Source organism: Condylura cristata, unplaced genomic scaffold, assembly GCF_000260355.1.
Source record: "Condylura cristata isolate star-nosed mole 26May11 unplaced genomic scaffold, ConCri1.0 scaffold00010, whole genome shotgun sequence".
NCBI classification, from domain to species: domain Eukaryota; kingdom Metazoa; phylum Chordata; class Mammalia; order Eulipotyphla; family Talpidae; genus Condylura; species Condylura cristata.
The window spans coordinates 41,581,003-41,605,929 of record NW_004567111.1 but is presented as its reverse complement, the minus strand read 5'-3'; the positions used below and the strand labels follow the sequence as shown (position 1 = coordinate 41,605,929).

Genomic DNA, 24,927 nt, shown 5'->3' with positions numbered 1-24,927 from the left:
TGAAAGAGTATATTTCTGGTACTATATTTTATTTTTCTTTTGTCTTTGGCAGACTTTGTTTCAGGTACAGGTGTGGTAATATGAAAACTAATCTGTGGTAAAGAGTTTGTTTTTGTAAGGAAATGAAGAAATGGCTTTGTGTCTTTGTAAATATTCCTTTTATGTCTAATTGTTTGGTCTCTAGAGGATATAAAATTGATAGAGAGGTATGTACTGAATTTTTTTTTAAAAGATTTATTTATTTGTGCATACAGAACTGGGATACAGGCCAGAGCTCAGGGGCGGCGAGAGGCTTCACCAGAGACAGAGTGGGGAGCAGAACAGGCAGATCAACGAAGTACACTGCTGAGGGGAGCAGCGGGTGGGTCAGGAGAGGTCTGCCACGCCATGTGGTCACTCCGGGGCAGGCGGGAATCGAACTCATGCGGAAGTGGCTTTAGATTCTCAGTGCTGTGCTTTAACCCGCTGCGCCACCAGGGAGGGCCTGTACTGAAATTTTGAGCTCAGAAATACAAGTGCTTTGAGGAATTGTGGTCTGGGATAATTTTGGATAATGAAATTTAATGTGTTGCTTTGAAACACATGCCTATAAAATTGTATTGAATATATATATATATATATATATTTTCTTCTATCTAGTTACTTCTCTTATGCACTAGCAAAGGAAAGGATGATGGTAGGGAAAAAGGAAATGATATCATATGTATAGATGGGATCCACGTAGAAATGACTTGTATATAAAGATTTTTCACTTTTTGCTGATGGCAATTTGAAATTGTAAAGGTCTGATGTGATGGGATCAGATGTGTCTTTAGGGTATGAGGAAGGAATTGCACTATAAGAAATACTGGGCATATTAAAGAAAAGAATTTTCAAGTTGCTTTTGTTTTCCTTTTCGATGTACACACGTTCTTTAAGTGTGTGCAGTAAAATCTCCCAATTCTTTAATAATCAAATACCACAAAAAATATAGGTGAGAAAGGAGATTGACGGGTCTGGCATATACCAGGTCTCGGGCTAACATTGAGGAAGAAAATGACTGATGACAATATTTACCATGGGTCTAACTTATCACCTGAATATAACAAACTAACATCATCCAAGTTTCTTACTATATTCAAAGCAGAAAGATAAAGAAATATCTACCCCTCCTTCCTACTTGGATGACCTTCTTGCCTGTTCCAATATCTTCCTTTCCCTTAGAATGCTGAGGGCAGGCTCATGTCTTCTGCCCATGGAGATTATGAATGAGAAATCTGGCGCAGGTCTAACTTCTGGCCCTTTTAAGTAGCTATCTGCCTGAAGGCCTGGTAAATTCTCTCTTTAACCCAAATGTTCAATAATTTAATTAGAATATGTCTCCTTGGTATGAAACTAGGGTCACTCTCTCCAAAAGGTTCAGGTATGATTTTCTCAATATACCCAGAGTAGGCCGTTTGTCAGCTTGGTCTGGGAGCTACGTGCTGAGAGCATGGAGGGGAGTGTTACCTAAGGAAGGAGCTGAGAGCAGTAAGAACCTGAAAATTAGGAGACACTTTTGTCTAAATCCTTTGCCTCTCCCTTATCTGCCTTTGTGTATGTAACCATAAAAGACTCAAACAGCAAAAGCAATCCTGAGAAAACAAGAAGAGGCATCATCTGAAGAGATACCTGGAGGAATGTAGTTTGGGGTGGTCTCACACAGTTCTAGGCTTATCAGTGAACAGTCATCTTTTCTCTGAGTCAGGGTGAGGTCACTGCCGTGTTTGTCATCCGAGGCCTCCTCCTTTCTGTCCTTGAAACCTCAGGTTCTAATACTCAGGATAAATATTCCTGGCCCGTTCCATTAATCTTAAAACCAAGTAAATTCTCTATCCATGTTTTTTCCTTTGCTGTTTTGATTATTCCTTTAGCCTAAGATATCACTGAGGTCCAGGAAGATTTCTTTTGCCACTGGATAAGACTGTATTAAATTTCCCAGGAATACTTATTTGTTCTTTTAATCTGCAGAGTCATTTTTTGTTTCCTAGAACTTTACCTCGTATTTTAAATAAATATACTCCTTTATTTTTAGATTCTTTGTTTTAAGGACATTAGTGATCTTGATAGAATAATCTTTTTTCCATTTCTGTTAGTATTTTATAAATTGGCTGTGGGTTTGTTATTTCATATATAATTTTGCTGTATCTCCATATTCCTTTATGTCAGTAATCAAATTTCCAGTGGTATCTTTTCCTTCTGTTCCTCACCTATTTATCTATTATATAATTAAGTTGATTTCTTTATATATGCAAACTCTTGATTTTACTTTGTTGTTTGAAGATATTTGGATGGGCTAGGATATATTACACTACTAAATTGACTGAAACTTCTCACTGACTTATTGTACATGGGTTTCTTTCTTTTTCATGCTCAGTCTGCTGTGGGCTGGATAGTTCCTTTATAGAAATTAGAGTCCAGGATGCTTGCATTTGGAAACTGTTCTACAGGCTTCCAAGTGGCCATGGCAAGAAAAATGACAAAACAAAAAACTCACATCTGCTGACCAGGAATTGTCTGGAATTGGCCTGGTCTTGTCACAACCACTTATATTCATTCTTAGAATATGCACTTCTTGCCCAGAACTATTCAGAGAATAGTTAACTGCAAAAAAGGCAAAGAAATGCAAAATGCCTGTGTGCCCAGGAGGAAGAAAATGACACCAGATTTGATGAAAACATAGCATTATTTAACTCTGCCACATTTGCTGTACCCCTGAGCTCTTGTTTTACTGAATTCATGGGTTTAAATTAAGAAGATTATTCTCTGGCACAAAAAAATTGGGGAGAGTTTTCTTCTTTTATTTGATTTAAGTTATCTTCTAAGAGACATTCTTCGACAATCTTATGTTTGCGTGGTTCTTTCTTCCTAGCTCCCTCACTCTTTCCCTCTTTCTCTTTTTCATTCTCTTTCTAACAGCATGTCTGCATACTTGTCATGCTGTTTTTGTTCATTTGAGCAATTCCATCCAGTTTGCTTTCTGTAATGCAACGTGAATGACTTTTTTACTCTTCTTCCACCATATCTAAAAATAGTTTTTCTTCCAAGATCGTGTATGGGTAGACTATTTCATATTATATATATATTAATAGGAATGAAAGGATAGTTAGAAGGGAAGAGTTTCTCTGTGTTGCTCGTAGTACTTATTTAGGTCAAGTGCTTCTTTTCTCTCTCTTGAGATTGGTTAAAATGCTAAGACCAGGACTCACAATGCCCAGGAAGAGAATATTCTGTTTCAGAACTGTTGCTTGTGAAATGCTCACTTGTTCTTCACTGCTGTTTTCTATCAAGCAGAAGAGGAAAAAGACGTATGCCAAGCTTGAAGGTCTCCAGTGAGTATTAGGTGTGTATCCACAAGAATTCCTAGGATTTCTCTATTTACTGGAATGGATTAGGTAGGAAGGCTGGGATTAGAAATGTGTGTTTCATCTGCTCTCCTTGGCTACTAATATTTGAAGTGTATTTCATGAGATAGTAATTCCATGTCTGCCTGTTTACTTTTTTTTTTTAAAGATTTATTTGTTCATACAGAACTGGGGTACAGGCCAGAGGTGCAGGGACAGCGAGAGGCTTCATCAGAGACAGATTGGGAGCAGAACAGGCAGATCGATGAAGTACACTGCTGAGGGGAGCAGCGGGCGAGTCAGGAGAGGTCTGCCACGCCATGTGGATCTCCTCTGGGGCAGGCGGGGATTGAACCCATGCTGAAGTGGCTTTAGTTTCTTAGTGCAGTGCTTTAACCCGCTGTGCCACCAGGGAGGGCCTGCCCGTTTACTTTTAATGCATAATTTTGGATAGTTTTCATTATTTTTTCTTTAAAAAATGAGGGAGGCAATCTCTTTGACACAAGTCACTTCTCTACTTGTCATTTTAAACTAGATAGCTCTTCAGTCCAATTTTGGGATTTTTTGAATTAGAAGTAATTTTCTGAAATTTCAAAATTTTCAAAATGATTTGCATAGTAGTTTAGAGTTTTCTTATGGCTTTTGGAAACTCTGCACTGTATATGTGAATTTAACCCCTTTATCGTTACTTGCATTGGTTCTATTTCTCTCTCTCTCTTCCTTTACCAGTCCTGTTAAAGGGTTATCTACCTTTTGATTTCAAAATCACAATAAAAATACAAATACACAGATCTCCCTTGTGACCTAGAGTGTAAGTCTCAGCACTTTCACCCCTATGGCCTTAGTTTAATTGCTTGAGTACCATCCCTACCCTGGACAGACCTCTCCTGTCTCCACTGCTGCTCTACTCCACGTGTATTTCAGTAAACCCACCTGCTCCCCATTCTGTCTCTAGTGAATCCTCTCACCCCTGTACTTCTGACCTACACCCTAATTCTTCTATACACAAAAAATAAAAATAAAAATCCTACAGAAGTTAAGACAAGTTCCATAGTCTTAGTGCATTTTTAAGTAAGGTATGAACGTTAGAAATATTAACATTTGTGGCCCTCTCTGTTGGCGCAACGGGTTAGGATGCAGCACTGCAAGATCCCCGCAGCCACTTCAGGGCGAGTTGCATCCCTGTCCCCGGAGGTGACCCCCAAGGTGCAGCAGACCTCAGCAGACCTCTCCTGCTGACCGCCCGCAGCTCCCCTCAGCAGTGTACTTCTTCGATCTGCCTGTTCTGCTCCCCACTCTGTCTCTGGTGAATCCTCTCACCACCTCTGCACCTCTGCCCCATTCCCCAGTTCCATATGCATTAATAAATAAATCTTTAAAAAAATATTATTAACATTTGTACTGTATATCATTGACTAGAAGATAAAATTATGGTTTTAAGAATTACAAAAGCTATCAGCGAAAGTAGTTTGTTCTTGTTGCCATTACAAAGTACCACAGACTTAGACAACAGAAACTTATTTTCTCTCATTTCTGAAGGATTGAAGTACAAGATCAAGGTTTTGTCTGTTTGATTTCTTCCTTTCCTTGTTTTGCTGATGTCACATCTCTCACTGTCTTTAAGTGTTCTGCGCTTGTCTGTATTCAAATTCCTCATTTACAAGGACACCAGTTATCTGGTGTTCACTCTAATAACCGCATTTAACTTTAATTACTTATAAAAAGACCCTATCTCTAAATAGTGTGAATTCTGAGATAATGGGGATTAGGACTTCAACATATGGGTCAGGGACAGGAAGGCAAGATACAATTCAGCTCATAACACATAATCCGAAGAGACTTTCCTATCAGAGTGTAGGCTAAGAGATTCAAATATATACTGGTTTGAAAATAACGTATGTCCTTTTTTTCTCAAGAAACAATCCAGAAGTAGTTATGAAAGGGCTTCTTCTATGTTGTCTAGATAAAGTGACTCTTAGTTGATGTTCCACCAGTTTCTAAAGAATTGCTCTCATGAAATGCTAGAACTTGGCAAGGACTTATTGAATGCTTTGGAATAAGTGAGTGAATTACATGGTGTGTTCTGGAAAACTAGAAGGACTACTTAAAGAACCCTGATCGAAATAAACAAGCAGAATGCATGATTAAATATGTATGTCAGACCAGATTTGAGAAGGCCTTAAAAGGAAAAGAGGACTCAGAGTATTGCAACCATTCTCTCCTCACTTAATAGACTTAATATTAAGAGACCAGGTAAACTGAGGGCACTGCTAGGTAGTCTATGCTCTCAGACCATGTGACCACTCAGACTCAGTGATGTGAGCACAGCCCATCACCTCTCTCATTTCCTTATAAAAGAGCAGGTTATTGAACCTTATGTATGAGGTTCTTTTGTACACTAACATTTTATGCTTGTATGTATTATCTGTACGTAGTCATTCTTCTGGAATCTCCCCCCACTATTATGATTTCTCTTCTTCATAAGTTCCTGCAAAAACGGTAAATTGATTGTCTTCCAGTGTTGTGTTTTTGTACCTAAAATTTCCTAAGATGCTTGCCAACAAATTCTGTACTTTTTTAAACATAGCTTTAAAAGTCCTTTTTAATAATGTCATTAGATGATTACACGTTGAGTTTTCATCATTTTACCCCAAATTTCGTTGTCTCTACTGAATAATCATCCATAATTTTAAATAAACAAAAATGGGGGGAGGGGAGTTTCTCAAACTTGACCTCGTCACTCCTTTCCAGCATAAAGACATTTTGAAGAATTTTCCTGTTTTCTTTCTTCATTTTCATTCTTGATTTTGTTTCTATTATCTGTGCTACTTCTTAATGCAGCAGTACTTTTCAAATCAAGTGGACCTTTAGAACCTTAAGTTTTTCCCCCTTTGTGTTTGCTTTATGTCTATCCTCAACAAATCTGCTTGATTTTCATGGATTTGTTGTAAACTCCAGGTCTCACGTGTCTTGGTGAAACCAAAACTCTGGTCACCACAAAGATTCAGATCCTAAATATTTTTGGGCTAATAATTAACATTTTCAATTGCAGGGAAGAAAAGAATGTCTTACTCAGGAAACAATTTAGACAGCTACATAAGGAGAAAAAAAATACATTTACATTATATCTCCATGACCAATTATCAACATGTGGTCTATCATGTTTCTTCTTTACTCTTCTTGGTAACTTTTAAAGCAAATCTCAGAGATTTTATAACTTTATCTGTGATTATTTTACTTGTGAAAAGTAAATTATGCAAAACTAGTACTTTTCTGCGTTTCAGACTAAGCAAGAAAAGCACATTAATATTTGATTTACTGCTTCAGACAATGATGCATTTTATGCCTAAAAACAAGATTTGTTTTTCATGTCTTGATAATACTTTTCTCTCTGTTGTTGGTAAATAGGAATTATACTCCAAAATACAGAAGCAGTGGTTCTGTTCTGAGAAAGTATTTGTTATAAATTTATAGAAACAAAGTTATTTAGCAGTCTAAAATGTGAGAAAGTGTGAATCTAGCTTCCTAAATCTTACCCAGTTTCCTAAATTGTACCTCAATAATAAAATTGTACCTCAATAATAAACTTTTTTTTTAGAAAGATAACTATACTTACAGACAGTAATTAGAGTTATCCAGTCAAGGGTCTCCAAACATTATCATCTTCCCGACCTATTTAATCACTTTCTCTAACTTTCACATTCCTGTTTAACCTACAGATCATTTACCTGTTTCAAATGTAGTCATCCTTTATGAGTCATTCAATTATTTCTAGGAGACTGGAAAATAAATGACAGCATGCAAATATATTAATACAGATAAACTCTTTAGGGAAGCAATAGAATGTTCTGTACCCAGAATCAAAATAATGCCAACAACCTTTCCATATCCAATCCATTTCTGGAAATCCTGAAGAAATAATCCAAGAGAAAGAAAAGAAGGAATGGAAATAAGATGCTGTTATTAGCTACACAATTATACAGTCAGGTCTTCACATCTCCATAGCAATATGAAAATTACTGAAGCCCTAATGTGATTTTTTTTGTTTTTGCATGTAGAAGAACTGGGTTGTAGGTAAGAGGTGCCGAGGGTGAGAGGATTCACCAGGGACAAAGTGGGGAGCAGAACAAGTGGAGCTACTGAAATATACTGCTGAGGGGAACAGGGGAAGACTTAATCTGTAGGCCACCAGGAAGGCCCACCAATGTGAAATTTTTTTAAATACAAAATAATGCCTACATTCAACAAGCAATAGGAAGTTCACAAAAAATTATATAATCAGATTGGGGAATAATAAAAATTTTTGTCCTGGTCAAAAAATTATTGGAAAGCAGCTTACGATGTGTCATTCAGGTAGCTAAAAGCAATGTGCTTAGCTCAGCTAGAATTTCATTTTATGGAATGTTATTTTTACAACTGAAAGATATCTATAGTCACATATGATATTCAATTCATCCCTCCACAGAAAGGTTAGGTGGGTTTGGGGACAGAATTTTCTTACATATATCAGATGTTGTATCTGCTGATAGTCTGGAAAGCCCCAAGACCAGATTCTAGCTGGCATCTGGGTGAGACAGGCTGTAGTCTGGGGCTGGCCTTCTCACGACTTCTGTTACTGTTGATATGCATGAAAAGTACATCTGGGAGGAGTCGGGAAGAGGTTCAGGAAGGAAAGGGATGGTCTTCCACCAAAGCCGCCAGCAGACCTGCCCTGAGGCTGGGTCTGCAGTTAGAGGAACTTTTGAAGAAGGATGACTGAAGATGGAGAACTCTATTTACTCAGAGGTGGAAGTTTCATTAATGACTTTTAATTCATTTCCTAGTCATAATCCAGCCATTATACAAAATGTGAAGCTTTTTTTTTTTTTAAAGATTTATTTATTTGTACATACAGAACTGGGGTACAGGCCAGAGGCTCAGGGGCGGTGAGAGGCTTCACCAGAGACAGAGTAGGGAGCAGAACAGGCCGACTGACGAAGTACACTGCTGAGGGGAGCAGCAGGCGGGTCAGGAGAGGTCTGCCGCGCCATGTGGATCTCCTCCGGGGCAGGCTGGAATCGAACTCATGCAGAAGTTGCTTTAACTCGTTGTGCCACCGGGGGGAGGGGGAGGGCGAAAATGTGAAGCTTTTATATATATACATTTGTATACTCATAGACTCATAGATATTTATTTCTTTATAATTTATTTTTACTTAAATATATTATTGATAATTATTCTATATATTTATATCTAGGATTTTGTTCAGTATTAGGGTACAACAATCTGATGATGAATTTCTTCTTCCCCACCATGTATGCAACCAGACTATCACTTCAAACCCTACTTTGACTCATACAGGAAAATAAAGTAGGTTTCTTACAGCTGTCCACTCACCTCAAACTAAAACGAAGGCCAGTCAGAACTGGAGGAGGCCGGGAGCAAAAGGAACTACAGTGGAAGACTGTGTGGTCTTTGGTGGTGGGAGAGCTATGATGACTAGAGCTAAGAAGAGAAATCCTATTGCTGTTGTCAACTATTAACAAAGATGTAAAACAAGGGCATTTCACTAATGAAAAAAGAATCTTCATAGATCTAAAATAAAATAAAACCAAGTCCACCTGTCTTTCCAGAAAGCCCCCAACACTTCCATCCTGGCAGTGTTCAGCTATTTTAGAGTCTTCCTGGGACCCTTGGCTTTCTCTTAGAGTCTTCTGCTCTTCCCCTTAGCTCCAAAGTTAATTCTTCTTTTTCCATCCCTTCTCTGAACTCCCAACTAGAGCCATCCTGTGCTTTTGCTGTTATCTCACTGGTATAGTGGTGACTATCGCCTTAGTTCAGTACCAACCAGGGAGGTGACCCATGTGGTGCAGCAGACCTCTCCTGACCACCCCGTCCCATGCCCCCCCTCCCCTCAGCAGTGTACTTTGATCTGCCTGTTCTGCTCCCCATTCTGTCTCTGGTGAATCTTCTCACTGCCCTTGCACCTCAGGCCTGTACCTGGTTCTTATAGGCAGAAATAAATAAATCTTTAAAAAAATAAAAGTCAGTAACTGCCAATTATATGCAGAGACAAAATGGATCTTAAGCAAAATTATTCATTATAGTGATTAGATGTCTATTATACAGATTTCCTTAGCCAACCACTAAGGTATCATTTCCTTCTCTGTTTTGCATTTTTCTCCTGCCTTAAACTTCTCTAATTATTTGAACTTTTTAAAGACTTTCCTAGAATGCCTTTAATAAAATTACTTATTACCTCTTCTATGACTGGTAATTATTCCTAAATAATGATATGGTAAATATTAATGAATTAATATGTGGCCTCCCTCTGTGAAAAGACATCTAAAGTTCATGAAACAAATACTTTGAGTCTTCCTATGGTTTACTCAGCCTCTACAGATCTTTTAATTTATTCATTTATTCAGCTTTGTACTGGTCAATGCTTTTAAGGATGAATCAGAAAGGAACATTTTTCATATTCTGGATAATTTAAAGCAGAAGATATAGAAAATGCACAATAGAGAATGACACAATAGAGCAGAAAGATTTCAGCAGGCCAGAAAGATGGGTTAAATCCAACAAGAAGCTTAATAGGAGTGTGTATAAGGGTCTGCAATTTGAGTTGTCCAAAGTTGTGGCTGTACAAATACAGCCAGACTGAAGTTCTTGTGAAAAAACCCTCAGGGGTTTAACCAAGATTAAGTTCTGTAATCATATGAAGCAGCCACCGGAAAAGGCTCCTTTGATCTTAGATCACAGTAATAGAATGATAGTGTCGATGTCATAGCCCCTGAAGTAGAAGGAGGAGCAGGGATAACCGCAAGTCCAGAGCTGGGACTAGTGTCAAAATAAGCTGAAATCCCCAAATAAGTCAAAATGAGATCAACAGCAAGAATTCATGGTAGTACTCCCAGAAGAACTCCATCAGAACTTCTTGAGCATGGGTTGTGAGTATGTGCTTCTCAGACAAGGAGCCTGAACAGTCAAGTGGATGTGCGTGTATTGTGAGGTGCTTTGGGTTACCCCCCCCCCAATAACATAAAAAGGTTTTATAAGATCATTTGGTTCATGTCACCAATCCTACATATTTATGTTATGTACTCATGGAGCATAGCATTTTTCACTCTGAAGCTACTTAGCCCACTTGGGGATGAGATTTCTGATTGAGTCTCGGTGACAGAGCTGAATAGCCCCATGCTTGAGCCATTGTAGCAAGATGTGCTGTGTTTCCTCTTCTCTCTCACACTGTTGCTCCCACACTATTATTCAGTCTTGAATATTAAAGATGTTGGTTTTCACCAACAGCATGCCTCTGAATAGGGAATAGAAAGAATCCTCAGGAGAATGTTTGTAGCTGATAACAAGAGAGAGTGTCTGGTTTTGCAGGAGATGAAATGTTCTTTTGTATGTGAGCAGGAAGCAGGAGATAGTCTACTTCAATAGCTTTTTATACCCACAGGCATGTTGAAATTGATCTTTTCCATCACTATTTTTTATAAAACCTCTTTCTTTGGTGATTTAGTAGGGAAGAGTGCTGTAGCTTATTCTCAGTCAAAGATATTATCTCTCTGGGGAGGGGGAAGGATTGAGAGTCATACCTTCATTTCCCCATCATTCTAGCCTAGATATTCATTTACTCTGAATGTTCAATTTTAAGCTTCAATGAAATCAGGGACAAAACCATGTGACAAGTTGTAGCATCTTGAATTCTTTGTTCAAGTGGTGATACAACTAACGAAAGAAGAGGTAATGAAAAACTGCTGACTGTAATTAAAAGCTAGAATGATTTGGGTGTAATTTAAGTCAGAGTTGACTAGGATTTGATTAACCTCAAATCACTGAGCAGTATACCAATATTGCTGACAGGAATTGAAGATTATGAAGATTGCTTCAACTATATTAAGTACTTGCTCTGGTTCACAGATAAACTTATGGATAGATTCATTTCTGATAACAGTATGTGGAGTCTTGCTTCTCTGTGCATATTTGAAAATCAAACAGCATTGAAAAGTTGTTTTAAATATTGTAGGTTGTACCACGTTCCCCAGAGTCAGCTCAGCTTCTTAGGAGAAGCCCTCCTGAGTTTCGAGGCAGACTCTTCCCTATGCCCACAGAGGACTCAAGTCCCCTACAGCACTGCCATCTCACACAGTACTGTAATGGCTTCGTTACCTGTCCACCTCCTTCCAGATGGGAAGCCCCTCAGAAGGTGGAAATACCTTCCCATTGGTGTTCTTGGCCCTAATGTAATGCCTGGCCTCTGTGAGTTGCTACTGAAGGTAATGTTGACAGCTTCTTGCAAGAGTGAGGAGGAAGGGTCCCTTGGCTCCTGTGAAGTGTCTCCACTGTGACTTGGTGGGAGGCCAGCTTCCACAGGATTTGCTGGCAGCGTAAGGCCCCACGATGCCCAATTTCTTTTTACAAAACAGTGTTGCTGTGGTTTGGAGGAATCAGGTTTGGGAGACCAGGGAGAGTGAGGGGCATTGGCAAAGTAGAAAGGGCTGGTGAAGCAGGCCAGGAGTGATGACTATTGTGATCTGCCTTTTTTCTGAACCAGGAGGGAAGTGCCCTGGGGCCCAGGAACATCTCTTGTTTAGCAGGGCAGAGGTGTGGTATCACTTTGGGTTACCCAACCTTCTGAGGAGGAAGGTTATCCTGTCCTTCAGGAAGACTGTCTGGCCCGTTTAGGAACCATCGCAGTTTCTTTATCAGGGTCATCTGACAGGTTCCAATAGAGCTATCTTTCGAGCCAGCGGTACTCTAGGGGTTTGGCTGCTATGTGGAGCCCAGGATGATTTCAGGCTTTGAGGTAATGGAGACCTAAGAGTGGAATTGGCGTCATCGCAAATGATCAACTGTTTCAAGAAGATCTCCTTCGGTTTCGTTCCAAGAGCATCAGACTCGCTCATCTCCCGTAGCAAGCTGCCATTGGAAAGTTTTTTGTTTTTCTTTTAACACATAGGAAATAAAGTTCAAGTGAATTGCAGGAGCAGTTTCACGCCTCAGCTTTTTCAAAGGTATCATAGCGTTATCCCTTGTTTTGCTTCTAGGAAGTGGAGGGCTTAGGAAATGACTTGGGCGGGTGCATCCATGGACCGAAAAAGACAGACACGCTCCCCAGGGACTTGAGAGGACTCGCAGTCTTTTCCCCCTGAGGTGCCCAGCGAGTGTCCGGTCCCGTCGCACGGTCCCGGTCCAGTCTCCGGTGCCGAGGGTCTCTGGCGCCTTCCGAGTCTGGGGACAATCAGCAGGGTCTGGGTGGCGGGACGGCTCTGGAAGAGCAGGGAAGGGAAGGGATTCGGGCCGAGCCTCATTCCCCATGCCAAGAACAGTCGCGGAGGCGCGGCCAGCTTCCCTTGGATCGGACTTTCCGCTCCGAGACCCGGTGGTAGAGCTCCTGTCCACCTTCCCAGCTACGGGCGGCCCCCAGGGCTGAGTAAGCCGGGCGGAGGGAGCCGGCAAGGATTTCCTGAGCGCCAAGGGAAGGAGGAGGGGACCGGGGCAGGAGGGCCGGGAACCGGGACCCTGAACCTGCCCCAGCCGCGCTGGGCGGCCGCGTCGCCAGCGCCTCCTACGCGCACTTGCTCTCCTCCCCTGCGCGCGCCTGGCCCCCGCCCCTCTCCTGAACCGTGGGGAATCAGGTCCCGGAGGAAAGTAGGTGGGGAGGCGGATGAGGGGTGGGGGACCCCTTGACGTCACTGAAAGGAGGTGCCGGGGTAGGAAGTGGCTGGGCAAAGGTTATAAATTGCCCCCGCCCTCGACCGGTCTTAATCGAGGTCCGCTGGAGACTCGGAGAGCGCTGGGCGGACACTCCCCAGGCTCCTACCCGGCGGCGGCGGCGGCGGCGGCGGCTCCGAGCGGGCTCCGTGACCGGAGCGCGGCGCCCAGGACGCCGGGCTGCGTGGATTACCCCGGGAAGTGGTTGGCTCCCTGGCTGCAGTCGCGGAGAGGGGCGCTTCCCGCAGTGGGTCGGAGCGCCGGGTCTGCGTCTGCGGAGTTTTAGAACACAGGCTCGGGCTGCTGGCCTGCGGGGAACAGCTGGCACCGGCACGCGGGCCGCGTCGCGCTCACCATGGTCAGCTGCTGGGACACCCGGGTCCTGCTGTGCGCGCTTCTCGGCTGTCTGCTTCTCACAGGTGAGGCGCGGACCCGCTCGAGGTCTACACGGGGCCTTGGGACGGAAGGGAGTCACACCCTGTGGGGTCATGGCTAGCCACACGAGGATAGCGAGACGCGAGCCTCGGCAGGAACCTGAAACACTAGTTGCAGAGGGCACACCTGGGGCCGTGGCACCCTTTCTCCAACGCTGGGCCATCAGTGCGGGCGCCTCCGAGAGCAACTGGCTGGGCCCGCCGGCATCACCCGCTGCTGGCACGGCGCTCTGGCACGGCGCTCTGGTCCGCGCTAGGACTTCCCCCTTTTCCGCTGCAGTCGCTGATTGTCGGCCTGGCTGCCGGGTTGGCTCTCTCCGCCCAGACTCCAGGTTCCGAGAGCGCTACGCACCTGAACCTGCCTGCACCCAGTATCTGCTCCCAGGAGACTTGGCAAGGCTCTGCTGGGCCCTCCGGAGCCGGGAGCAGCCGCTCCTGCAATGTCCTCCAGGCTGCGTCGGGAGGGATGGGCAGGTTAGCGGGTTGAACCAAGACCCGAGCGTTGGAGATCTCGTTACTGGTCACCGTGGAGCGGTGCCTAGCGAGGGAAGGACAAGAGCCCACTTGTAGTCGCACGTCTGCGAGGAGCAGAAGGACCCCAGGGAAATGTTAAGCGCTGCTATCTTTAACACTCACCTGGAGCCCTAAATCCCGCTGTTTCCGGGGACGTTCCAGGAACTTCCACGCTTTCCCTCAACACAATGTTGTGTTCAGCCACCTGGCAGGGCGTCCAGGGGAGCAGGTGAGGTGCACAAGCTAGCCTAGATGGCCAACTTGAGTGAATCTGGCTGATGGGGCAATCGAGCACCCAAATACCGTTAAATTTTGAAACTGCAAACCGAAACTTTAAATTCCGAGAGAAGAAAGGGAGAACGATTTGGGCAGAAATATAGTTTGAAAAGTCGGTGAAGTGTGCCCCTTGGCCCGGCGTCAGGAAAACAGTCCACTATTACTGTGCGGTCGGCTGCAGTAGGTGTTAAAGCCCGAGGGGATTTAGGATCTCGGATTGACTGTTTCTGCCCAGCGGGCGGAGTGGCCAAGTTCTTTGGGTCAGATCCCCTAGGCGCCAGAAGCCAGATTTCGGAGCGCCTTTCTTTTAAGCATCGTTAAGAAAAGGTAAAATAAAATGTTATTGCAATGATTCCTGGGAAGGAAGGAATGTCAGTAGGGTTGAGCATATATATGTATTTTTAATGCTTGTTAAGCCTAAAATGCAGTAACAGTTAAACATTCTTTCTCAGTGGGAAGACTAATTATACCATCACTTTCTAAATAACAAGTAATAGTTCCAATTAGAGTGGTGAAACTATTCAACCGAGAGAGCAAGAGAGAACTTAAAATCTAAGAATGCCCTGTAAGTTAGGAAAGTTGCTAAAATAACTTTATTAAATGAAATACTGTTTCATTGTTTTTTTTTATTTTAAAATTCCACTTTTTGTTTTGAAAAATCACATATATATGTTGAGTATAATTAAGTAGAACCTTTTAAGTAAGCTACTGAAGCCCATCTTCTTTTACGTAAAGGTAAATCTAGGTAAATGACAGTGAATCCAAAATATGGAGGGAAAAATACTTATTGAATTTCCTGCTTTGCACATATTCATCTTTAGTTTTGTTTCAAACTATAGTTGACTTGTGAAGTATAGTCCAATTTGTGATCAGGAGTCACTAATTCATAGAAATTGATTTTTTAAAAAGGGAGTTAGCTCTTGTGGTTTCTCTTGGATTTTATTTTACTTAGATCAGGTAGAAATATTGGAACTCTTTTCCAAGATTTTAAATTGTTAATTTCCAATATTTTATAGATATTTACATTTGTGTATAGTAAGAAAGCAAAAGAAAAGATTGGCAAGGTGAAAACTGTGTTATTTGCTACTTGTTGATTTAGGGAATGTTCTACCAGTTGTTGGGGTTTGTGGTTTTAAAGCTTGCCTTTGTAAATCACTGGCTTATCCCTTTGGTTGAAGGACAAGTCAGAGTAAAACAATTAGCTGATACTTTCTAACTTGAAATAGAGCTTTCAAACTGAACCTATAGGCTGCATTCTCTGGGGAGCTGTGTCAAAGGTCAATTTATCTGGACTCATCTGGAGACCCGATCTACTCACCTTCGAGTATTTATCAGCTAAGTAATTTTGTGTGTGTTTGCTAGTGTGAAAGCCTACCTGAGGTGTAAATCACTACAGAGATAATGCATTTCCCCTTAAAACGTATATTTACCTACTTCTAAATGTCTTGAGAAAATGATGCCAATAACTAATATTTTCAAGTCTTCTAATATTGCAGTCTCTTCCTCTAAAAAGGTTGCCAGTTCACCTTTTCTGTATCTCAGTCTTTTTTTCTTCCTTTTATACATTGTGTCCTTGATTAAAGTCACAGACCCATTCTACCCCCATTTTTCTTAACGAGCTGACATTTATAATTTGCTGTATGTAGCTAATTGGAAATGTTTATGAATTTTATGAGGGAAGTCTATATTGTTAATATGAAGTTAAGTCAAAATGTTCTTGAAAATAATACCCATTTACAAACTGGGTGTAATATAGCTTTCATAATGAAAATAATTTATATACCCACTTCAATTTTTTGTTTGTTATCTCCTGGGTTATTGAAGCCACACTATTTTGGTTTTGTTTTCCAAATTACATATCTGAAACGTTAATTATTTGGCACTCTTATCAGTCCATAGTTTTCCAACTGATGGATTGTGTTGCAGATGCATTGTGGATAGTCATCTGTAGTTTCTCAACATCTTACCTTATTTATTTATTTGGTTATTTCAACTTTTCCTTGCCCAGTTGATGCTTCTATAATAATCTGTCCAGCTTCTTTTCTAGTGATCACTAAGTTTTTGTTTTCATATGTAAAATTTAGAGATTAAATCATTAGTTCAAAGGGCCTTTTCTAACTTTAATCTTCTTTTTTAATAGTTTTTTTAAATTTAATTTTTACATCATTCTTCATTTTGTGCCTTTTTCCATCTTGGTTGTAATCCCTGTGGACTTCCCATTACCAATTCACCCAGGTGTTATCACCACAGCTCTAACTTTAATTTCAATGAATGATTCCAAGAACTAAGCAGAATAGATAGTCTCTCCCTTTTCCTCCCTCCCTTCACCATATTTGCATTTGGAATGGATGGCCTATGAAGCCAGCGCTTAGGCTGTGAAGACTGGCTTTCTCTTAGGCTGTGAAGACTGGCTGCTCACAGTAACCACACTGTCTATTCATTTTTATTAGTAGAAAGCACCTGACCACTTACTGTCTTAGTCTTCGGTGGGTTGCAAGAGCTAAACTGTTAATAGATGAAAAAAGCAGTAGAAATATTTTCTTGGGTTTTTGGCAGAATGTGTAACTCTAAGAAATGGATCCTATTTCATCATTTAGTTATATTATCTCTACTAAGGACACCAAGTTATTTAAAAACCCAGGTGCATTTCTTTTTTTTTTTTTTAATTGATCCTCACTTATTTGATCTCAGAATACTTTTTATTCTAAAAGAATTTCAGACATCAACAAGGATAGTAAACTTCTTATTTAAAATTGAACTGACTTTATGTGATGGTAAGATTATACCAGGTAATCACCTTGTTCTTCTTATCAAAATCTGCTGTGAGAAGTTCAAAATCTGTTGCACAAAATGATTTTTTTTTTAAAGATTTATTTATTTGTGCATACAGAACTGGGGTACAGGCCAGAGGCTCGGGGGCAGCGAGAGGATTCACCAGAGACAGAGTGGGGGACAGAACAGGCAGATCGACGAAGTACACTGCTGAGGGGAGCAGCAGGCGGGTCAGGAGAGGTCTGCCGCGCCATGTGGTCACCTCGGGGCCGGCGGGAATCGAACTCATGCGGAAGTGGCTTTAGCTTCCTAGTGCTGTGCTTTAACCCGCTGCGCCACCAGGGAGGGCCGCACAAAATGATTTTATATTGACCCTTTCCCTTCAGATTTAATGTCCTTGAGGTAAGTTATCCAACCAATTATGAAGCTATAACTGCTGTTTACTATGGCTTGGGAAGTTCTGCAAAGCAAGAAACAAATAATAGAGTGAATAGCTTTTGTTCAATGGAACTATGTATGTGAGTGGGCATAGAAAGAAATGGTCTCTGGCATTCAGTTGCTTTAAATGCAATGCTTGCTGGTGTTAGTCTGGTTTTGTTTGCCTATCAAGTAAATATAATTTTCCAGAGTACTTGTGATTGTGGATAGGGGTGGAAGAATATTTGAAATAACCTTAGATTTTATATTTTGTAATTTTTTTATATTGTCAGGGATGGTTAAAACCATCTGTTGCATTTGGTTTAAACAGTTTAAGGGAACATTTCATTCTGTTCCTTTGGTCTTAAGTCTACTGGTGAAGTTTATAAGGAATGACAAGATCTCCTGCCAGATACTTTCCAGGATCATTGTTGATTCCTCACACACTTGGGTGCCTTGGAAATTGTAAGCTGCTGATTAACTTTCTGGATTTTATACCTGATTGAGGGAGGGGAAGGAAATGGGAGGAATGGGGTAATTGAGGGAGGGCTTAAAAGGAAAACCTCTGGCTTTGCATCTGGGACTGCTGGGGGGTTTCATTAAGGAAGTGGTTCCATTGAGTCTGCTGAAGATAGTGACTAGATTTCCTGCATTGCTGTTGGGGCGGATGTGGGGGGGATGTCAAGAATTCCTGGGGATTTCCCATCAGTCTTGGTAAACCTGGACCCATTTCTGATGATTGCTCCTCTCCTTGAGTTGGAACACCTTGAGCGACTTAGTCTTGTCTCACAGACACATACATGTGGGCGCTTGATGGAAATCTCAGAGCTAATCTTTTAACTACAGATAGGTGAATATTGGCCCAGAGCTGTAAGGGATTTTTTTTCTAGGGAAACAGCTGGCTAGCAGCCGGCCTACAAACAAAACTCGATGCTCACACTACAGATAACCTTTCTTCTTCACCTTAATATTTCCTCTACCCATAGAGATGTTAAAATATTTGTAGAATGCTATTACTATAGTGCTATAACTCTTCCTCACTCTGGCATCTTTTTTTAAAATGTGAAATGTCCTTAAACCCATAAGGGTTTAAATAGAGAACATCAAAAGTATGTCTGCTTAGTAGTGAACTGAGAGATTTGATGAGAAGATTAATTTTCCTTGTGAGCAGTTGGGATACTTCTTTTGAATGGCTGTGGCTTAAATAGTTGTGGCTTCCAGTACTAGCTTCATCTTTCACCACTTCCTTCTACACACTCAGTGTTCCAGCTTCACAAGCTCTATCCCAGTCAGAGAAATTACTCACCATTCTTGAAATGGACCTTACACTTTCATCACTCTGTGTTTTTTTTGTCTGCCTGCAAGATCCTTTTCCTCTCTTTACACCTCTTCTTGCTTGCCTTCAAAATCCAGTTCAGAACTCACTTCCCGAGCAAGACCTTGCAGTCCCAGACAGAATCAAAGATTTCTTCTGCCTTCCTGTTTCTCCTCCTTGAGATCATCTCACCTTGCATTTTTAGTATTTTAATTTATATTCTGGGAGGAGAGACCATGACTGTTCTGCTTAGATCCCTGGGTCAGCTGATGTTAGATTAGTTACACCTGTGTATCACCTGGCACAGAGGCTTTCAGTAAGTGTTAGATGGATGGACAGATGGATGGATGGATGGATGGATGGATGACTGGGTGTGTGATGTAGCCAAACTATTACTTCAAAGAAGAAATCTCTCAGGAACAGATATGAATTTATTCCTTTATTTTGCTGGATTCTTCCCTGTCCACTAGGCCTCAATTATGGCAGATTTCTTAGAGGAACAAATCCTAATATTTATCCTCTATATTGAGTGACTGAGATTTTCACCCCCTCTTAGTTAACCATCCCCAAGAATCAATCCCTTCCTGTTTGCCATGATGCTTTATGGGGCCTCTGAGTCACTGAAGCTGAGCTTCATATAGAAGTTCTGTCTTAGCCTTAGTTGGAGAGGTGCCAAGCATTTTGACTACCCTGTACTGTAGTGTCTTACACAATTTTGAGGGACAACAGTATCCTCAGATATTATGATTTCACTTACTAGTCCTCATAACTTAAACCTGAGTCACTGGGTGCTGGGCTGTGACACGAGTCTGAATGACAAGAGACCTGGCCACACTCAGAAGCAGCACTTGGTTTCAATAGAGTCTTTGTTATGGGAACCAGGCTAGTGCCAAGCTCCTCTTTCTTTAGTATGGGCTCTCCTTAATACTTCATACAAAAAGTAGGTTCCTTAATACTTCATACAAAAAGTAGGTTCAACCTTACTAGGTGTGAGATGTGTTCATAAAAATCTGTTTCATGGTTTGGCCTCAAATTGATGCGTTCCTTCCCACACTTCCACTCCCAACCCCTTACACCCACAACATTCTCCAAAGCCTGCTTCTTAGAGTGTAGCTCATGGGGGAGCAGCAGTAATAGCCTCTGGGAATTTAATGAATCACAGCCTGTATTTTAATAAACCCCCATATGGTGTGTTTGCCCAATTACAAACTGAGATGCGCTGATATAAGGAAGCGATGTGTAGTTAGTTCTGGTGCCAGGGTCCAATTCTGCTTCACTCTAGTGGTGACCTCTGACCTATATGACTAAGGGGCTAGCTTTGAACCTGCCTCTTCTGGTTCCCACCATGTTTTTGCATCCTGCGTCCTGCTGGCACACCTATGTCCTGCTTCATGACTGTATAAAATCCTAGACTTCATTGGGAACCTATAATCTAAGTAAACAGAGGCTGTGGTTTTGGAGCATACTGTGGTTAACCGAATCATGGGTGGCAAGATCAAGGTCTTAGGAAATATGGTCTTAGTGGAAAATAGGAAAATAGCCATAAAGTAGATCAGTTTTAACCATAAATAAAAGTTCTACAAGGCATGTGCTTCCAAAACAAACTGGCTTGATGGTGAGAAGGTAGGGATCACCTGGAGACTTTGTCATCCGGAGGTGTCAGTTTCCCTGTGTCCTGCTGCAACTGATAACGATTTTCTTTGTGTTTCTTACTGGCTTGAAATTTAACGTGCTTTCTTCCTGTTCTCAATATTGCAAATCTTGCCAAATGCTTTTTTTTGTCTTTTCACAGATTATCGCAGTGCTTACAAGCACTTTTTCGCAGTTTGGTTTTCTATCCTATTTAGTGGGTGGAGTGTGAATGGATTTCCTTGCAAGCCACAGACCCACCCATGTGGTCTACACAAGCAAAGCTGTAGCAATGATCAGATTCTTTTGTTAAAAGAGGCCTAAAGTGAACCTTGTATAAATGGAAAGTCTAGGCTTTTACATACAAATATGAAACCACTTAAACTCAAGGCCACCTTTAACAAAACCCTGATTACTAATTAGTCTGCAATTGATTTCTGTGAAACATTTTGCATCCAGGCTGAGGTCTGCAGCCTTGGCTTTACATTACAATCATCTGGGGAGCTTTTAAAATCCTCCTGCCCTGGCTGCACCCCTGCCCAATGTAATCTCAATCTCTTGAGTGGGACCCAGACATGTCATTTAAAAACTCCAGGGTGATTGCATCCTCCTGGATGGCTGCAGTTAAGAATCTGATCTTATCTAAACTTTGAATCACCTGGAGAGTTTGCTTTACATGCTGCACCCTAGAGCTTTTGATTCCATATGTCTGGGGTGGGGCCGCTCATTCCAAGGGGATGCTAACACACTACCAGCTCTCTGTCTTGAGAGCCCCTGCCCAGAGCTGATTTGAGAGACCAGTCTACCTGGAGGCACCTGCCCAGACCTTCCTCATCATTAGACATATAACAACCCCTGCCCAGAGCTGATTTGAGAGACCAGTCTACCTGGAGGCACCTGCCCAGACCTTCCTCATCATTAGACATATAACAACATGGAGGAAACGATAATCTTTCCAGGAAGGGTCTGGTGTGAGTCAAGTGTGGCAGAAGGGATACTGAGATAAGGTGCCCAGGGCATACAAACCAGTAGATGTGCATAAGTGGCCTTCTGAGGAAAAGTGGTATGTTCTGTCAAGATTGCTATGTGATTTAGGAATCAGCTCTGAATCATCGCCTAGACTCACCCCACAGAACACTCAGTTTTTCTTTTATGTAGACATGGGCAAATGTCTACAAACCTTTCTTTGGAAAGATACAAGAGGATTGGCCTGTCTGGGCACCCGTTGTCTGGGTTCAGCCTCATTACCCTGCACAATACTGTCTGAAGCCTCCTGACGCTTTGCCTCCATGATTGAGTCTATCTGTATGTCCGCTGCTGGCATCAGTGTGCCGCATGGGGGTGGCTGAAGTCTGTCTGTTGGAAAGTGTGTTCTGCTGACTTTCATGTTGTGCCAGGATCTGTCCCCATGGGAGAGAAGTTACTACCTTATTGGACAGAATTTGCCTTCCCTGAGTACTGGGACTCTTCTTGTGAAACACCAAGAATCCAAGCTGCTCTTCCTTCTCTGAGCCTCTAGGTGTTACCTCTAGGACAGGTACAGTGTGGGCTATTTTGGGATCTCCACTTGGTATCTTACTGCAAACACAGAGCACCCACTACTGAATCACTGCTGTTGGGGGTGCTGAGTCATGAGAAACTTTGTATCTGTTACCTATTGCTCCTTAACACCCTGTCACAAAACTTTGTGGCCTAAAACAAGAATGTATTGCCTGCTGTGTCTGTGGGTTAGAAATCAGGGTTGGGCTCTGCAGGTGATTTTCCTTCAGGCTTCACCTGGGTCATTCCTTCAGGTGGTCACCTGGCTTTGCAGCTCACACCTTGCTGTTGTCTGTCCCCTTCTGCACGGGCCCTTTTGTCATTCAGTGGTCTTTCCCCAGCTCCCATAGTGGAGATAGGGGCTGTCCAAGAGCACAATGGTGGAAGCCTTTTTTGAGGTCAAGGCCTTTGGGGGCCTTTGGAGCTTCTACAATGCCATATCCACCACATTCAATTGGGCATAGCAAGCTCTAACCCAGAGTCATGCAGGTGGGGGGCCAGGGTTCTCTCTCGATGGGAGGAGCTGCACAACATCAGAGCTAGGTTCCCAGTCTCCCAGCCCTCTATGCAACACCTAGTCTTTTCTTTTCAGTACAGAGAGCAGACTGGAGTTTGGCCAAGAAAATAATAGTGAATAAGTGAATAGTGGCCTGAGCCCTTCAAAAGAGCACCTGTGTGTGAGACAACTGGACCCGTGGAAGAGCTACCTGTTCTTAACCATCTTTTGGTTAAAGTACAAGGTCATGGTGAAGGCAGCAGGTGGCCTTGGAGCTGCTGAACTCTTATGAGTTCTATGACACTATGAGGGAGGACAGTGCACCCTCAGATTGACAGTGCAGGAAGCGCTGAAGCTTTGGGGGTTAGGATCTCTAAGGATTCTTTTAGGGGATGTGGTAAGGCTGCTGTGGGTAAGGGGAAAAGGAGGATTCAATTGAAATCTCATGGATTGTTAAGTAAACACATACACACACCCACTCATGTAATTTTACTCAGTGCCAAGAGGTAGGTACAGTATGTTTAAATACGAGGAACTGAAAGTTTAATAAATAAAATATTTCCCGAAGGTTCAGAGAAATAGTGAGTAAAGTGACGTATTTCAGTCTGATTCTGTCAAACTCCAAACCTGCCTCCTCTCACCAGGCCTTGGCGCCTACATAGAGAGGAAAGAGGGGAAAAGGCTCCGCTGAGAGTGTGCTGCTCTTTCCCTTCTTCCAGAACCATACCCTCCTTGGAATTTTCCCATCGCCAAAGAATGTGAGAAGCCTCTGTGACTCCAGCTTGAAGCAGCCTTGGGAAATGCACTCTGCATGTGGCAGCAGTAAAGTCTCCATGAAGACGGAGTTCTAATCATGGGAGCTTTCTGATGGGGGCTATTCAAGCAACTTCCAAAACACTTAAGTCAAAAAAAGGTCCCAAAGCCACTAAAACATGAAGTTATGTGTGCTTCAAACTGTTCCCTGAGTGTGAATTCAGTGAATTCCGATTACAGAGGAAGGAGGGGGCGGTGCTTTCATTCTGGAGACCTCTCATCAGGCAGGTCCTTGGAAATCACCCTCTGACAAATTATTTCCAGGAATCAAGTGTCTACTTCTCTGGGCCCGTCTAGATCCCAGCAAGTGCCAAGACTCAGTACAGGGGAGGTGTATTTGACCCTGAATTGGCATGAGTGGGGGTCCCTAATTTGTCCAACAAGCGAAGAGAGGAGGAGTCCACCCTGAGCCCTCCTGAGCACAAGAGCTGCATCTGTCAGCTGCTGTGAGCATCACAATAACCATCCCACTGACAGGGGCACGTTTTACCTGTTTTAAGGTTGAAGCCCTGAGACACAGCGAAAACTTAGCCACACAATTATGGTAGGACCAGACTAGTACTCAAACCTAAATTTTTCTGATTTTGAAACCCACTCTCTTTCCACCAACATTTACCCAGAATTTTCCTAAAGGGTGTGAATGTTCAGTCTGTGACCAACACAGACATGGCCTTGCCATTTCCTGTGTGGCTGCCAGTCCTTATGTCTTTTTGCAAGTGGAAAATTTTCTTTAAACTCTCTTGATCTTTGTGCCTTTTCTTCCATCTTGGATCATCCCCTCAGATAGTCAAACCTGTAAGAAGTCAAGAGAAAGAGAAATGTACTTTACTCCTTTATTCGATCAGTTATTTGGAGGGGACACTTCAATACTAATATATGGTCATGTTTCTATGAATCTGAGAAAAATCTTATCCTGCCTTCTATTGAGTTTTATTTTTTTGTTCCAATGAAACAGTGAACAGTGAGGTCAAGTGACGGATTCTTTGGATGAGAACACGAGGAGAAGTGACATACACACTGTTTGACTTTTCGGGTTGTCTCCTTTTTTTAAGTTGGCATTTGAGAAACCAAAAAGATATGTAAACAGATGGAAAGGCAGAGATATGTCAGAGGAGATTACAAACAATTTGAAAAGGCAATGTAAACTCTTTTTAAAGTATTTCATCTATGGTTAATGATATTCCTTTCTTTTTGGGAAAGGTTATTTAGCTCTCTTTGCCATTTAATAAGTCCTACTGGATCAGATTTTTGTTCTTTGGAAAATTTTATAGCCCCAAAATTTTTTCCATGGGGAATTCTGCTAGAACTAGAGGGAAAAAAAAAAAAAACAGAAAGCATTTGAATTGAGTAAATGTGTTGCTCTAGAAAGGATTTTGTGTACCTATCACTTTTGAGGGTTAGGGACTATTTCCTACATATTGCTGATGCACAAACTAAGAGTGGTTCTTATAACAGATGATGGTGATAAATGATGGGTGTTTTGGTGGTGGGGGTACTATGGTAAGAACACCTCAAAGAGGGGAGGGAGTGTCCCATACTCCCAAAATACAAACAATGGAATAAACCAATGTTACCTCAGTGAATTAAAAAAACAAAAACAAAAACAACTCCCCCATCCCATTCTCTATCTTCATAACTGGCAAGTGAACAATGACCTTCTGC

At 42.0% G+C, this 24,927-nt stretch overlaps 1 protein-coding gene across 1 annotated transcript in view; it reads left to right on the top strand.

Moving 5' to 3' along the window:
- The first annotated feature begins 13,114 nt into the window (after nucleotides 1-13,114).
- FLT1 (fms-related tyrosine kinase 1) overlaps nucleotides 13,115-24,927 on the top strand; it is a 165,230-nt gene continuing 153,417 nt past the window's right edge. The window contains exon 1 of the mRNA XM_004680172.2: nucleotides 13,115-13,480. Coding sequence (XP_004680229.1) covers nucleotides 13,417-13,480 — 64 coding nt within the window. The 5' untranslated portion in view covers nucleotides 13,115-13,416. The remainder of the gene's footprint in view (nucleotides 13,481-24,927) is intronic.